The 16,490-nt window shown below is 58.2% G+C and overlaps 1 protein-coding gene across 3 annotated transcripts in view; it reads left to right on the forward strand.

The window, feature by feature from the left end:
• The first annotated feature begins 355 nt into the window (after positions 1-355).
• The window catches only part of GRM7 (glutamate metabotropic receptor 7), a 189,632-nt gene continuing 173,497 nt past the window's right edge, over positions 356-16,490 (forward strand). For all 3 annotated transcript variants that reach the window (XM_066195683.1, XM_066195684.1, XM_066195685.1), the window contains exon 1: positions 356-958. In XM_066195683.1, coding sequence (XP_066051780.1) covers positions 449-958 — 510 coding nt within the window. In that variant the 5' untranslated portion in view covers positions 356-448. The remainder of the gene's footprint in view (positions 959-16,490) is intronic.

Raw genomic sequence — 16,490 nt, forward strand, 5'->3', positions numbered from 1 at the left:
CGGTCCCCCCGTGTCCCCGATCCCCCCGGTGTCCCCGATCCCCCCGGTCCCCTCGGTGTCCCCGGTGTCCCCATCCCCGGTGCCGGCGGGTCCGGCTACACCTGCGAGCGCCCATCCCCGGGCCGGCGCGGCTCCGTGCCCACGGCGGTGGCCGTGCCCATCCTCCCGGCCGTGCCCATCCGTGCCGGCCCGGGGCGGTGCGGCGGGCGCTGCGCAGCGGCGGCGGGCGGGGCGGGGCGGGGGGCGGGCGGCCCCGGCCGTTTAAAGCGGCAGCGGCGCCCGGCGCTCCCCCAGTGCCGGTGCCGGAGCGCGGCGGGCAGGGCAGGGCAGGGCACGGCAGGGTGGCAGCGGCCGAACCCGCAGCCCTCGCCCCTCCCCGGCCATCCCGGGCCGGCCATCCCGCCCGGCCCGGCCCCCGGGGAGCTGCCGGGGCGGCGGCGGCATCACCATGGGCCGGGCGGGCAGGGTGCTGCGGCTGCTGGCGCTGCTGGAGCTGCCCTGCTGCCTGCTGGAGCTGCTGCTCGGGGAGGCGGCCCGCGGGCAGGAGATGTACGCGCCCCACTCCATCCGCCTGGAGGGGGACATCACCCTGGGCGGCCTCTTCCCCGTGCACGCCAAGGGCCCCCCGGGCTCCCCCTGCGGGGACATCAAGAAGGAGAACGGCATCCACAGGCTGGAGGCGATGCTCTACGCCCTGGACCAGATCAACAGCGACCCGGACCTGCTGCCCAACGTGACGCTGGGCGCCCGCATCCTGGACACCTGCTCCCGGGACACCTACGCGCTGGAGCAGTCCCTCACCTTCGTGCAGGCGCTCATCCAGAAGGACACCTCCGACGTGAGGTGCACCAACGGCGAGCCGCCCGTCTTCGTCAAGCCGGAGAAAGTAGTTGGAGTGATCGGGGCGTCGGGGAGTTCCGTGTCCATTATGGTGGCCAACATCCTCCGGCTGTTCCAGGTAGGGCCGTGCCGCGGGGCTCCGCCGCTCGCGGCTCCCCCTGTGCCTCTCCAGGTGCTCCATCCATCCGCCTCCCTCCGGAGCAGCTGCTTCCCCTCCCCGTCTCCCTTCTCCACGGAGCGTGGCGCTTTCTGGATTTATCGCCCCATTTGCACGAAGCGATGCCTGAGGGAAAGGAGAAAAAAAAAAAAAAAAAAAAAAAAAAAGGAAGAGGAGAGAAGAGGCGCTGGTTGCGCTGGGTTGGCGTTAGAGCGAGCCGCGGCTCGGCGGGGATGGATGCGGGGCTCGGCATCCCCGCGGGACCGCTCCGCGCACCGAACCCCGGCCGCGCGGGCAGCGCTGGCGGGGCCGCGGCCGCCCCGGCCCGGGGGTCGGGACAGGCTCGGGACAGGGTCAGGAGGGGCTTTCTCCGGCCGAGCCGGGGCCGTGCGGGGCAGCCCCAGCCGCCAGCGCCCGGCCGGGTCGGGTCCCGGCTCCCTCCCGAGCCCGGCCGGCCGGAGCGGGGGCACCGGGGGCGGCCGCAGCCCGGGAGCGCCGCTCCGCTCCGCGCCGCCCCAGCGGCTCCGGGAGCAGCGAGGGATGAGCAGAGCCGGAGGATTAGAGGAGAGCCGTGTGTGTGTGTGTGTGCGTGTGTGCGGGGGAGATGCGCTGCAGCGCCCGCCCGTTCTCCCCCTCCTCGCCTCTCCCCCGGCTGCGCTGCCATCGCGCCCCTGTCGCCCCCGGCGCTGCACCTCGGGGGGTGTCGGGGCACCGAGACATGTCACTCCCGCTCATCCTCCTGCCCCCGGGCCGTGCGAGGCCATCTGGCCGGGGCTGACCGGGGTTTGGTCCCCCGGGCTGTGGGGGTGTCCCCCTGGGGCTGGGGGGTCCCCCCGGGGCGCTGCTGCAGCCGCAGCCAGCGCCGGGCGCTCCTCGGCAGCGATCGCGGGTGCGGTGACAGTGACAGAAGCGCCACCAGATGCATCGTGAGCAGCGGAGTTCTTTGCTCCCTGTCCTACGCCTTCGCATGCGGAAGGTGGTGGAGGGATTTTTTTTTTATATATATATATATATTTTTTTTTTTTTTTTGTGCAGCGGGCGGAGAGATCCCCCGCTTTTCCCAGCTGGAAACTTGTGAGGTTTTCACGGCAGATGCACTGGGTGCTGTCAGCAGCCGCCGAGCCGCCTCATTCCCATCTGGCTGCCGGTGCCATCTCCGGCCGCCGCATCCCAGGCCAGCGGGGCGATGCCGCCCTCGCTCCTCGCTGCCCTCTGCTCTGCCCTGGCTGTTTTCCTGACACGACACCAACGAGCTGCTTCTCTGCCTCGCTCGCCTCCCCTCCTGGCACGTTCGAGCGCATCGCTGCCGGATTCAGCGCCGTGCTGAACCTCCCACGATTTGTGTGGCTTCACCGTGCAGCTCCTGGTTCGGCAGCGCCGGCGTCGCTCGGAGCCCGGCACCGCTCGGTTCCCGGCATTTCCCGGTGCCCGGCGTCCCTCGGAGCCCGGCGTCGCTCCCAGCCCGGCACTTCCCGGTGCCCGGCGCCCTCCTGCTCCATCTCCCCGGGCTGCAGAGCAGACCGAGCTCACGTTCTGCCCGAGCCCAGCAGCTCGGAGGGACGTGAGCGGTGCTGAAGTTGTGCTCAAGTGCCGGTTCCCGGCCAGGAGGGTGGGATGAGGCAGCTCTTCCACTCCAGTTCCCATCCCACAGCTAGCCCGGGGCTCTCCCTGCCGAGATCCAGTTCAGAAGGGAAACCGAGGCACCGGGAGCCTTGTGGATAGTGCCACAATAGCTGCAAAGCCTTTGGTGATATGTTACGCAGTGGAGTTTGCAGAAAACAAGATATCCGGGCAGCTTCTCCATGTAGAGATATTTGTATGAACTAAATACTTTAATGTGTTGTGACTAAGCATCTGTTCAAAATTGCAATTCAACCAGGCAATCCAGAAAGCAGGAACTGGCCCACACTGAGGGATTTCACTGAGATCTGTTTTGCAGCTTGGCTGAGCCGCCTGGAAGCAGATCCTCCATGCCGTAAAACTGTTCCCTATTGTCCTCTCCTCCTTCAAAACGCAGTTCAGAACATGGTCAGCCAGAGAGGAATAGAAAAGAACTGTTTTAGGAGGAGAACTGGACCTGTTCAGCAACTTACTGTCATTGAGTGTGGGTGGATGAGAAGCTCTAAGTTAGTGGAAAGAAGAAAACCGAGTACCAAGCACAAAAAATCCTGTTAACCTCCGAACTCTCTGCAATTATTGAGTGTGGCAGGCAGCTCCTTCCGTGGGGTCACTGCGGGTTTTACCGCCCGGGGCAGTGGCTGAGGGGTGGGTGGATGGCTCTTGAGCACTTGCTCAATGCCCAAACTGCCTTTTCCCTCCCGTCTGGAAGGTAAAAGCTCTGTGGAGGCCGCTGCAAAGAAATCCTTCCGGAGCTTCTGCTCCTGCGACAATATCTTGGGAGAGAAGTGTTTGTGCTGTGCCTTGATGTAGGGAGAAAATCTGCGTAAATACATCTCTGTGGATATATATATATAACCCATCCAGGGCACAGCAGGCTCCCTCAGCCAGCCCCTGCTGCTTCAGGCGCTGCCTCCCCAGGAGGGGCCACATCCATCCCGGCTGTTCATCCTCCTCTCTGCATGGGAGGCTCTGTTCTCTCTGCCTGCAGCACCGAGGGCTGGGAGCACCACCGGCTAAAGCCAACAGGTGGATCAGCAGGGAGAGGCTCCTCTGCCTGCGATTCATCCACGCAATTATGGCTGGGAGTCTTGTAGGAGCTTTCCTGGGGTGAAAACGTGGTGGGAGGGATCTCCGTGACACTTGGGGGTTTTGCTGTGGGATCAGAGTCCCTCCCCCGCCTCTCAGGCATCCCTGAACTGCTCCTTGGGTAAAAGAGCCTGGGGAGAGTTGGAGTGGGAGGGTTCCTCCAGGAGGGTGGGGAAGGTGCAGAGCCCTGCTGGAGCCTAGGGAAGCTGGAACCCTGCCTCTCTCTTTCTCCAGCTGGAGGGTTTGGGGTGGACACTGCTCCTGCTGGGTCCCCCAGGACGTGTGGGTGGGCACAAGGAGTGGCCAAGGGGTCAGGCCCTGTCCAGGAGGATTCCAGGATGAAGTGAGGAGGGATGGAAGTGCCCTGTGCCAGCTCGGGGTCTGAGGGAGGGGAGGCTGCACCCCTGGCTTCAGTGCCTGCCAAGGGCTTGGTGGGACCTGCTGGAGGAACTCGGGTTGAGATGATGAGTGAGGAGCATCAGCAGTGCCTGGTGAGGAGCAGGGCTGGAGCTCTGAGTGCACGGGAGCTTCTCCAGCTTGGCCATGGCTTCCCCAGGAAGGGGTGGAGGCTGGAGAGACCTCGGGCTGGATTCTTTATTTTCCATCTCTGTTCTTCACCTTCACCCCATCCTTGAGCTGGATTCTTTATTCTCCATCCATCTCTGTTCTTTACCCTCACCCCATCCAGCAGGGATGGAAGTGCCCTGGCAGCAGTGACAGTGACAGTGGCACAGCCCTCTGTGAGTGCATCCCCTGGGGCTGTGTGCCATCCCCATCCCACTGGGAAGGAATTCCCAGGCAGGAATTTGGGAGCAGGGCAGTGTGTGCCCGGCCCAGGGGCTGCCTGTGCTGCAGCACTGGGATTAAGGCTCCAGGAGGGATCAGCCTGGGGCTGCTGGAGCGTGGACACGGCCCCGCACCAACACTCAAGTGTGTCAAAGGCAGCGACTCCTTTACAACACAATTCTATCAGTGCACACCAGTAAAGAGCAGCCCGGTCATAAATTAAATATCTCTCCTAAAAATAACACCAAAATAATTTGGAAAGCTGCTTCCAAATGCACCGGGGAGTTCAAGGCAGGATGTATTTAGGCTGCTGGTTTTGCTTTGGAGAAGATGCCGTTCCTTTGCAGGGCTGGAGCTTTCCCTACAAATGGAACTCCTGATAAAACCGTTGCCAGGGCGTTTCACGTTTTCTGGGAGTAGAACCACGCAACGTGGGGAATATCAGCGCCCTGATTTCTTTTTTAGCGCTGGAAAACTTGTTTCTCTGCCCCCTTAGAACTACAGACTTTTCTCACGGCAGGCTTTAATGATAAACCAACGACTGCTTCAGGTTTGTGTCCTCAGTGGATGCAATTTGAAGGAGCCAATCAAGAATAATTTTGTTCTTGTCTAAATCGCTGTGGGATTTTATCAGGGGTGGCTCTTGTGGCCCAGAGGGGGCTGCTCCTGAGCCCCTCCAGGGAATCTGGCAGCTAAAGTGGGCTAAGGGAGTGCAGGGAGATTGGGAGCGCAAATTGGAACATCCCTGATCTCCCCGGGGGTGTTGGCTGCCTTTCCTTCCTGCCGAAGGAGGAAGATGACAGTTGCAGTCCTGCCTTCTGCTCCAGACACAGTAATCACAAAAATGAGATTATTTGGAAAGGAAGGGAGCTTAAAAGTGCAGCTCTGAGTTGGATGCTGCTCTTTTCTTGCCAAGTGCTTTTCCCTGGCTCTCTGGGGGAGGCTGTCGGGCTGGGGATGGGATCCATGGGATGGGATCCATGGGATGGGGCTCAGCTGCTCCAGGGAGTGAGGGCCTGCTCCTCGTGCCAGGAATTCTCCTTGGGCACAGGGAGGAGGGGCAGGGCTGTGTGAGAATGTCCAGAACCATCTGCGGTCCCATGGTTCCAGCAGATCCCTTGGAGGTGTTTGGTTTCCGATGAATTTCTGAGCAGTTTCTAGAAACTCCTTTTAATTCCCAGGAAAATCTCTGCAAACTGCTTGTTCCTCCCTCTCTTAGTCCAAGTTTTTTGCAGGAATGTGGGATAAAGGCCCATTCCACGGGGTTTAATTTCCATTCCAAATCCGTGTGTTGAGCCCCTCTTGCTGCCCTTGCCCTGAGGAGATGCTGGGGGAGTTTAATTGATGGGATTTACCTTGGGCAGAAAACTCCCACATTTCAGCAGTGTTTTTCACTGGATGCTAATTCATTGTGAACTCCTGACCCGATTGTTGCATTTTCTCTCTCCTCGCTTCAAACAGGACAACACTTTTTTAGGCAACGGAGTAATGATTCATTTTTAGAAAAGGTATTTCAGGAGACTCCATGTTTTTCAGTTTCTCACATAGAGAGAATGGAACAAAAAGCTGAGAACAGCAAACAGCCACCTTTAATTCTTTGCCTCTTCTCAAAAAAGAAAAAAAAAAAAAAAAAAGCTTTTTTTGTGTTCCCTAATGAGCTTTGATTTCAGCAGCCCCTCAATATTTGTCCTCGCTGTTAGTGGGGCCGTGATGAGCCATGCAGGGCTGACATGCTGTGCCTCGGCTCTGGGGCTGCACCAAACACGTGGAATCCGATTTTCCCTGTAAAAATAAAAGGCCAGGAAAACCCTCCCTTCAAGGATTCCACATGGGGAGTCACTAACGAGAGCCTGGAGGTGCCGGGAATGTGGTTTTTTCCCAGAACGCTGTGGTTTTGGAGGTAAAATTCATTTTCTTGACAAGGCAAAATTCAATTTGAGCAATAATCTTGGCTCTTCATCTGTTTTCAAGTGTCTCTCTGGAGGCAGAAGGGACTGCAGAGGGTCACTGGGAAGGAGAGTGGTTCTGCCAGGAGAGGAATGCTCAGCCACGGAGAGGGATGGTGGGCAGAGCATTCAGGGATAACTGGGGCTGGCACGAGGGCTGCAGGACACAGGGAGAGCAGCTTTTCAGCAGCTTCGCTTGTGCAATTCCCAATTTACTCTCTGAAACAAAGAAAGGTGACCTCTCCGGAATGACAAATGGAGGGATCATTCCAAGGCATTAATTCTTATGAAAGAATTATTGATCTGCTTTGGAATCTCATAACAGTAATACTACAAAACTCCACGGACTCCGCTCCATATTTTATTCTATTAAATAAGTTTTGCTTGGGGCCATTAGAACCATCCAGCACAACACTCGGTTTCATAAGATCAGATGTTATTATTTCTATTTATAGTTGTATTCAAATTAATCTCCGTGAGTGACAATGCTGACTGCCCCAGACGCTGGACTGCGAGGAATTTTATCATAATATTGGGAGATACGAAGCATGTAATGAAGGCTGTTTGGGGAGCATGGAATCCAATCTAGGCAGGCCATTAGTGTGGGGAGAGGGTACCCAGGCAGAGAGAAATCCAAAGGAGGACAAGGATTTCCAGAGCTCTGCTCGTCACTGACGATTCACGAGGTGCTCCCGAGCCCTTCTGCTGAGCCATCATCCCCAGTTTGGCGGCAGGGAAAAGCTGCTCCTGTCCTGGAGCGGGAAAAGGTGCTGGCCCTGCCCCAGCTGAGGGGCAGCTCCCCCCTGGGCACTCCCCCTGTGCTCCCCCAGCCCCAGCTGCTGCGCCAGGAGCAGAGACTGGGACGGTTCTTGGTGTCAGGGCTGGAGCTCTGGGTGTCCCCAGGGCCACCTCGGGCTGTGTGCGCCCCGTATTTTGGCAGCTGGGACGTGCTGGGTGGGTGCAGTGGGTGCTCAGGGGGTGCAGGGTGGGTGCAGTGGGTGCTCAGGGGTGCAGGGTGGGTGCAGTGGGTGCTCAGGGGTGCAGGGTGGGTGCAGTGGGTGCTCAGGGGTGCAGGGTGGGTGCAGTGGGTGCTCAGGGGGTGCAGGGTGGGTGCAGTGGGTGCTCAGGGGGTGCAGGGTGGGTGCAGTGGGTGCTCAGGGGTGCAGGGTGGGTGCTCAGGGGTTTCCAGCCCCATGGGCTGTGTTTTGGAGCAAAGCCCTTGGCAGCAGAGCCGGTGTCAGGCACCCCGGGCACACCTGAGCTTCCCACCGGGATCCCAGCCCTCGTGCAGGGACAAAGTGCCCCTGGGGGACAGAGGGCAGCCCCTGGGGCTGGGGCTGTGGGGCTGAGGACACTTTTGCTGTGTCATTTGGGACCTGGAGAGCGTTAAGATGCTGTGTGAGCGCTGGGCTCTCTCTGATCCCTCAGCTGTCGGGTGATGCTGGCCGGTGCCTCCCTCCCCAGCCCTTCCAAATGAGCTTGGCAAACGTTCCTGAAGCCCTGGGACGTGCTCCTGGCTGGAGATCACCTCTCTGTGCCTTGGGATCACTGAAGCACTTGGGCTGCCCGGCCTCTGATTGACACCGGGAAGAGGAGGAAGCCTGGAGAGCTCCCCTCCCCAAGGCCCTGCGCTGCCTGGGCTGGTGCAGGTCCGACGTTTGCGCATTCAGGGCACATCCAGCAGCTCTGTTTTGGGCTGGGCTTTTGGGAAAAAGCATGGCCCGAGCTCTGGGGGTGGAGGGGAGGGAGCAGTCACAGGTCACAAGGTTTCATCCTGCTGACGGTCTTGCTTGAAGCCCCTGAGCCTGGCTCTGTGTGTGGGTGTTCTTTTATATACATACAGATACACAAATATATTATTGTTGCATAGACTGCTGTAAGTGGGAGCTGTTCCTTTGAGGTCTTGCCCAAGGTTTGAGCTGGGAAGGGGAGAGCTGTGCTGGGCTGTGCTGGGTGAGGAGAGGATGGAGCACCTCTGTGTCCCTGTCACCTGCCTGTTTGGCTCTTTGGTCCTGCCTGTCTGGCATTATGATCTCGGGGCTCAGAACAATCAGTCACGGGTGATAAACAGAGACAAGATGTGGTTTAGGAATACTGAGCCACCTCAGAAGCTTCAGCAGCACCAGCAACAGGCTGCGTTTGGGCTGGGCTGCTCCTGCCTGGGGAGAGAGGGAAGGGAGGAGAGGCTGAAGCTGTGATGGAAACCTGGAAACCAGGGAAGGACGTGGAGGGGCCGGTGTGTGGCTGTGCAGGGTGACAGGGTGACAGGCGGCAGGGAGGGGGATGCTCTGCAGGGACAGCTCTCCTGGCCCAGCAGCACGGCCTGTGCAGCCACGGCCAGGGGGGTGCCAGCAGGGCCAGGGAGGGCACAGCAGTGCCAAGAGTGCCAGCAGGGCCAGGGGGGTGCCAGCAGGGCCAGGGAGGGCACAGCAGTGCCAAGAGTGCCAGCAGGGCAGGGAGGGCACAGCAGGGCAGGGAGGGCACAGCCTGGCAGCGAGGGCACAGCAGGGCAGGGAGGGCACAGCAGTGCCAAGAGTCCCAGCAGGGCCAGGGGGGTGCCTGCAAGGCCAGGGAGGGCACAGGAGGGCAGGGAGGGCACAGCCTGGCAGGGAGGGCACAGCAGGGCAGGGAGGGCACAGCCTGAGCAGGGAGGGCACAGGAGGGCAGGGAGGGCACAGCCTGGGCAGGGAGGGCACAGCAGGGCAGGGAGGGCACAGCAGGGCAGGGAGGGCACAGCCTGGGCAGGGAGGGCACAGCCTGGGCAGGGAGGGCACAGCAGGGCAGGGAGGGCACAGCCTGGCAGGGAGGGCACAGCCTGGGCAGGGAGGGCACAGCCTGGGCAGGGAGGGCACAGCCTGGCAGCGAGGGCACAGCCTGGCAGCGAGGGCACAGCCTGGGCAGGGAGGGCACAGCAGGGCAGGGAGGGCACAGCCTGGCAGCGAGGGCACAGCCTGGGCAGGGAGGGCACAGCCTGGGCAGGGAGGGCACAGCCTGGCAGGGAGGGCACAGCAGGGCAGGGAGGGCACAGCCTGGGCAGGGAGGGCACAGCCTGGGCAGGGAGGGCACAGCCTGGCAGGGAGGGCACAGCAGGGCAGGGAGGGCACAGCAGTGCCAAGAGTGCCAGCAGGGCAGGGAGGGCACAGCAGGGCAGGGAGGGCACAGCAGGGCAGGGAGGGCACAGCCTGGGCAGGGAGGGCACAGGAGGGCAGGGAGGGCACAGCCTGGCAGCGAGGGCACAGCCTGGCAGGGAGGGCACAGCAGGGCAGGGAGGGCACAGCCTGGCAGCGAGGGCACAGCCTGGCAGCGAGGGCGCAGCCTGGGCAGCTGGCACGCTGCCTGAGCCCGGGGCAGTGCCCTGCTGGAGCTGCTGTGCCGCTCCCAGCTCCCAGGCTGGGTGATGTGGAGCTGCCTGGGTGGGATCCTGCCCTGGCTCCGCTCCTGCTCTCACACTTTCCCAGCCGTTGCAGCTCCTCACTCGGGGGTGAAGCAGCTGCCGGCAGAGGCAGAACCCGAGTGGAGCTGTCCTGAGGAAGGGCCCAGCTCCAGGCTCCCCTCAGGGGTGACACAAGCCCAGCTGCTCTGTCAGGGCTGTCCCGTCCCCGTGGCTGCCAGGGCGATGCAGCACCAGCCCAGTGCCCGCTGTCCCCCGGGTGTGACAGTGACCGATCCCCCTCTCATCCCTGTCCTGCCCAGAGCCCAGGCCCAGCTTTCCCAGAGGAGTGTCCCCGTGGAGACAGGGCGGTCAGCGTGGAGCTGTTCAGGATGGACACGCACACATCTCAGCACAGTTTCCCGCGTCTCCTTTGGGTGCGGCAGCTGGGGGTGGTGGGAAGGCAGAAGCGGGCAGGGAGCTGCCTCATTCCCTCATTCCCTTGGACACTTCCCGGCATCTTTAGTCCTGGGACCATCCCCTGGGGCACTGCCAGGGATCCAGGGGCAGCCACAGCTGCTCCGGGCACCCTGTCCCTCCCCACCCTCCTGGGAACAATTCCTGCCCGTTGGATGAGGGGCCAGGCTGGCCCTGGCAGGTGTCTAAGCTCCCCTGCAAACATGTCTGAGGAAATGCTCTACACCTTCAAGAAAGACTCGTTATTTTTTCCTCTTAATACTCAGCTTTTATCCCCTTTGCTGGAAGTTTTCCTGGTTTGTTCTGGCTCTGTTTCCACAGCAGGCTTTGATGCTTGAGTGCAGCACAAAATGCAATGGGGATGTTCCCACAGCAGGACTTTTGCTCTCCCTTTGACACTGGAAGACAGATCCCAAGAGCAGAGGCTTGGAGGTGAAGGGACTGTGGTGGGACTGTGGAGCTGCAGCTCTGCTGAGCCAGGCTCAAGGTGTCACCCCCATTTCCAGGGCTCTGGCTACCAGGGGTTATTTTAAGTTCTGTCTCACCCTGGTGGTGCCTTACCAGTCTGGACTACTTGTGTTCAACACCAACAGAAATCCCACAAGAGGTTTGCTTCCGCAACAGCGCTTCTTTAAAGAACCAAAGATTTCCCAAAGGAAGACAATAATAAAACCCCAATTCTCCTTATTCAATATCTTTGATGATAAACAGAGGGATGTGTTTCCATCTCAGCTGGAAATGCCCAGGTTTGGTTCTGGGCAAGTTTATTTTCTCTCCTGCCGTTTTAGGATCTGTGTACAGCAAAGCAGGCCCATACACCGTTCAGTTCCTAATAAATTTCTTATTTCGTTAACATTTGAATCGAGGTCATTATGCATTCAGCAGAATGGAGATTTGTTTGGTGTCGTTAAATTCAGGCTCACAGTGCCACGGGTGTGGTGTTTCTGCAGCCAGAGCAGAGGAGGGCCAGGGCTCTGAGCAGCACTGGGGGCACTGCAGGAGCTGCTCCTCTGCAGGATTGTCCTCGGGAGGCTCTGGGGAGGAGCAGAGGGACAGCAGGAATCCTTCCTCTCTGCACATGCAGGATTGAGGTGCTGTTGGTGGTCACAGCAACCCCTGGGCTCGTGGGTGTGAGAGCTCAGATCAGCTTGGGGCTGTCCAGGACCCCCCTGTGCCCCCCACGGCACCCCCTGTTTGTGGGGCCATCCACACCACACCAGCCTGCTTCCAAAACAAACTTACAAATCCGTGTCGTGGTCCCCCAGAGCTTTGGAAATACAAATTTACTTTTAGCTCTCTTGAGAGGAACACGGCTCGCTCAGTGGTAGAAGTCAACGTTTCATGGCCCAGGGAAGCTTGACTGCAGGTGTGAGAGCAGAGCCTCGTCCCCAGGCATGTCCTGCTGTCCTGGGGCAGCACCTGCTGCTTCACAAACACCTCCTGCCACCCACAGCTCGGTGCTGGGATAGTAACATCCAAATAAATCTACGGGATGGCTGGAGCTGCACACTGGGATCTCCTGGCAGCTCCTAAGGGCACAGACAGCATCTCCCCCAGCAGGGACAGGACTGAGTGCCCGGAGCTCTTTCCCATGTGGATCCCATCAAACCCTAGTCCTAATGGACAGGATCAAGGCCAAATTCCATTTAATAGGAAATGGCAGAATAACTACAAAGATAAAGACAAACTGTCAGCTCAGATTTGGCAGGAAGTTGTTATTTTTTTTTTTTTGCAGGAATAAAATCCAGCGCTAACAGAGATGGTTTAGCGATTTTTAAGGCAGGTAATTTTGTGGCAGGGCTTGAATGCACAGGAGTTACATTGACAATAAAAATTAATTAAACGACTTTTTGTGGCTTTGTAGTTTTTCTATCTGACAGCAGAACGGAAAAATCTCTAAATAACTGGATGATCCTTAAGGCCCCTTCCATCCCCACCCGTTCCATGGATGATGATGCCAAGGAAATGATCTTTTGGAGATGTGTCTGCTCTGGCTGCACCGGAGGATTTCCAGAGGAGGAGAAGATGTTTTGATTCCCCAGCTGGACAACTGGAAGGGGCTGCCCAGGGAGGTTTGGGTCCCCATCCCTGGAGTGCCCGAGGGATTCCTGGACGTGGCACTCAGAGCTCTGTGCTGGGGACAAGGTGGGGATCTGCCACAGCTTGGACTCGCTGGGCTGGGAGGATTTTCCAGCCTCAGGGATCCCGGGATTCTCTGAGCTGGAAGCTCATTGCCTGTTTCACCTCCCGCAGCAGAATGCTGGTGTCCCAGTGAGGGGATTTTGGGCTTGCCAGGATTTTGGAAGCTGACACAAAAAGATGGATGGCACTGCCTGCAGTGCCCGGGGTGGCAGCAGCCCTGAGGGAGTCACAGCTCCTTTGCTCTTGTTTGGCTAAACTGGAAAGGTGGGATTGAGGAACGGCCTGGGTTTGTCCAGCCCCACGGAGGATCCCAGGGCAGCTGCACAAGCCCTTCCCTAACACACCAGGATCTCAACCAGGAGCACAGCAGAGGTGATGGAGTCCCTGGAAAAGCCACTTTCCTCCTTCAGGAATATTTCAGTGATGCGGTAAACTGTGAAGAGCATTAAATCCATGAAGGAATGAAATAAACCCCAAATACAATTTTTTTTTTCCCCACCTGTGAAAAAATGTATTTTGCTGGGGAATTGAATTGCTGTTTAAAAAAAAAAAAAAAAAAAAAAGCCTCCCACCCCGTGCTTATTTCCTCGGGAAGGATCTCCTCGCGTTTCAGAAGAGAACAAAACAACTCTGAGCAGGGAAGCACCGAGGAATGTGTCTGTGAAACGTCCTGCTCAGCCCAGCCAAGCCTGGCAGGGAAGGGCTGGTGGTGCCTCCTGAGCTGTGGCTCCGCTGTGACAGATGTGGGCATGGAAACACAGCCCGGGGCTGGCTCTGGGTGTGCACCCCTGCTGCAGCCCTCGGCGTCACACTTACACCTGCCGCGGCTCTCTGCTGGTTACCAGGGCCCAGGAGCCCCAAACCCGGCTCAGCACCACGTGCAGGACTGCAGTGGGGCTGTTCCATGGAATCACTGAGGTGGGAAAAGACCTCCAGGATGGAGTCCAGCCTTTGGAGTGGATCTGGGGCTCCCCTGAGCCCTGCCACAGCAGCTGTGCAGCAGAATGCAGGAGGAGCAGAGGGGTGGCATCCCTGCTCCAAACTGGGGAGCAGCTGGAGCAGTTTATTGAAAACGCCACCCGTTCCTCGGGGCTGGTCTGTGGCTCCTGCGTGCACCAAGGGCTGGGACAGGCTGCAGGCAGTGCTTCACTGATGGATATTCCTTTGATTTCCCTCTTGCTGCTTTCTCACCATGAATTTTTTAGCAATGGACATGTGTGCCGTGTGTGCTTCTTCCCCTTCCCAGAGCAGCTGTGGCCGCCCCTGGATCCCTGGCCGTGCCCAAGGCCAGGTTTTGGGGCTTGGAGCAGCCTGGCACAGTGGGAGGTGTCCCTGCCCATGGCAGGGGTGGCTCTGGGTGGGATTTAAGGTCCTTCCAACCCATTCCAGGATCCCATGAGCCAGGGCCCAGTGGTGCACTGCAGAGCTCCTGCTGCCTGCAGGGAGCTTGGCAGGCTCCAAGTGCTGGGTGAATTCCCTGGGATGCTGAGCACAGGGCTGGGCCACGTTCGGGTAAGTGACAGCCTGTCACTGCACTGAACAAAACACTCTCAGGAGCTGGAGCAATTTTAAAAATAGAAAGCAGGGAGGAAATGGCCTGGCAGGGAGAGGCAGCGCTGGGAGAGTGGAATTGGCTCTAATGGGCTCAGGCTGTGCTGGGGATGGAGGGCTGAGAGCTGCTCCCTCCTGGCCCCTTCAGCAAAATCCTTTTTATTCCTCATTTGGACAGAGATCTCCCCCAGACTTGTTTGGGTGCCAGGAGGGGCTGCTGGTGCTGGGCTGGGTGCTGCTCCTCCTGGGGGGTGGTGAGGAACAACAGCAAACCCAGGGCTGCTCCGGGACCTGCTTTATATTGCAAAGTCTTGTATCCTCGGAAATCTGTCAGGCCCGGGCTAGACAACACCTGATTTCAAAGAGCAGAACATGACCTGAGTCCTGCCTGCAGCAGGAGAGTGCTTGCTGGAAGCCCAGGGAAGCAGAGATGAGATTTTTAGAAGATTTTTAATCCCACTCCTTGTTCTTGGTCCCGTGAGTTTCCCCAGTGAGCCCCAGCAGCCCTGGGGATGCTGCTGGTGCCCAGGGACAGCCCAGTGCCCTCCCAGTGCCCAGGGATGTGTGGCAGATCCACAGGAGCAGCCTCTGCCTGTGCCTGTGCCCAGCTCCTGCAGCCTCTCACACTTGGCAGGTTCATGGTCAGAACAGCAAAACAAGGTAAAAAAAAAATTCTTTTTTTTTTTTTTCTTTGCAGGTTATTTTTTCCCCCCTCATCTTTCCTCCCAGTGCTCACATAAATCAAGCAAAATGTGGTACAACTGGAATCTGTTTTCCTTAACAGTTGGCAAAGTGGTGTCTGTGCTATTGAACCTGAATCCTTTGGCAGATGCCAAACCCACAAAGCCCTTCCCGTTTTATTTTAAAGCCATGCTGCTCATCCTCGTTTCAGGCGTCACAGATATAACAGATATATTTGGAAGACATTGTTTGGGGGTTTTTTTTGATCTATAAAATACAGCCTGTCACAGAAATGAGTGTGTAACTCAGCAGAACTCGTGTGTGATGTATAAATCCTTCACAGCGAGGAGCGTGCTGAGGATTTGTCTGGGGAAAGACGACCAGGAAGGGTTTGACCTCAGCCAGGGCCTCTCCCTGCCCATAATAACAGTAAAAACATACAAATCATTGCAGTGACAGTGCATAAAGAGCTGGGGTTTGCCTGGAGTGGATTTGTCAGCACGGTGGGAGGGCCACTGGGGTTTGGCTCGGGTTCTTTTGGGGACAAACACAAAACTTACCTGGGGATAGGCAGCCCCACGTCTCCTCCCAGAGCTCGGGGAAGAGAAGTTCTGTTGGACCCAGGGCTCGGGGAAGAGAAGTTCTGTTGGACCTCTCTGGCAGTGCCAATAAAGTGTCTCGTCTTGCAGAAGAGAACGCTGTCCACTTGTCCCAGGGGTTGATCTCTGGGGCCAGCATCGCTGAGATCCGTGGCGGGGAGCCCCAGGGCATGGGGAGAAGGTTCCTTTGGGAACCTCTGGGAACCTTTGGATTTTGGCACTCGGGGGCTGTCGTTCTTGCTCAGGTGGATGTGCTGGTGCTGCCAACAGCATCGAGGGAGTGGGATCTGGGAATGTCTGAGGTGAAATCTGGTCTGTGCCCCGGCAGAACGGAATCCTAGGCAGGAAGGGAAGGAGGCTGAGCAGAGCTGTGAGAATCCCAGAGCTGCCCGAGGATCAGAGCCTTTCCCTGGCAGTACATAGGGATCAAGGGGATCTTTAATGTCTGCCTGACAAAGCTGATCGCCGTGTGGCAGCAGGAGAGCCCCGCACAGCCTTGCGCCCAGCTCACTGATGTCAGCTGGAGCTGCTGAGCCAAGCGCAGCCCGGCGGGATCCCGGCACTGCTGGGATGGATCCCCAGAGCCGGCAAACACGCCCCAGGGTCACTGCTTTGTCTTTGTGCTAGAACGGATTTCACAGCCCAGGGTTACTGCTTTGTCTTTGTGCTAGAACGGATTTCTCGGGTTAATGAGTTGGGGTTCCCCCCCCCCCCCCCTTTGCACTTCATCATTCCGTCTCTCCAAACGGGGATTTTAAATTCGCACCTTGTTGACAGGAACACGGTTGTGGGGATTAGAGATCGCAGCCTGGCTGCTGACTGTGAGCAGCAGCACCCCCCGAGGTCCTGTGACACAGCAGCCAAAAGCCACACACAGATCCAGGTCAAAGGAGGAGTGGGACCATGTGCTGGATTTAAGGTGTGATCACACTCTTCGGACTTCGTGAACTGGTAAAAAAGCCCCCTACCCCAACAGAAAAAAAAACTTAAAAATACAGATTTCCTAAAACCTTGCAGGCGCAGAGCTGCCTCAACCCCCAAAACACAAACCCGTGGCCGAACAGCTATTTTAATGGCAGTGGAAAATTTTAATTTTCTCATGGTAACTCCTGGCTACAGGAGCTGGGATATTAAAAGTCACACAAGTACAAAGGCTACAGCAGTGAAATGTGCTCTGAGATGCTCAGCACATTTCCCATGCCTTCCCCCAGTCCAGGAAAGAACCTAAGCTTGTG

The sequence above is a fragment of the Chamaea fasciata genome, unplaced genomic scaffold, assembly GCF_029207755.1.
Source record: "Chamaea fasciata isolate MVZ Bird 193981 ecotype frontalis unplaced genomic scaffold, bChaFas1.0.hap1 SCAF_13, whole genome shotgun sequence".
Classification (NCBI taxonomy): Eukaryota; Metazoa; Chordata; class Aves; order Passeriformes; family Sylviidae; genus Chamaea; species Chamaea fasciata.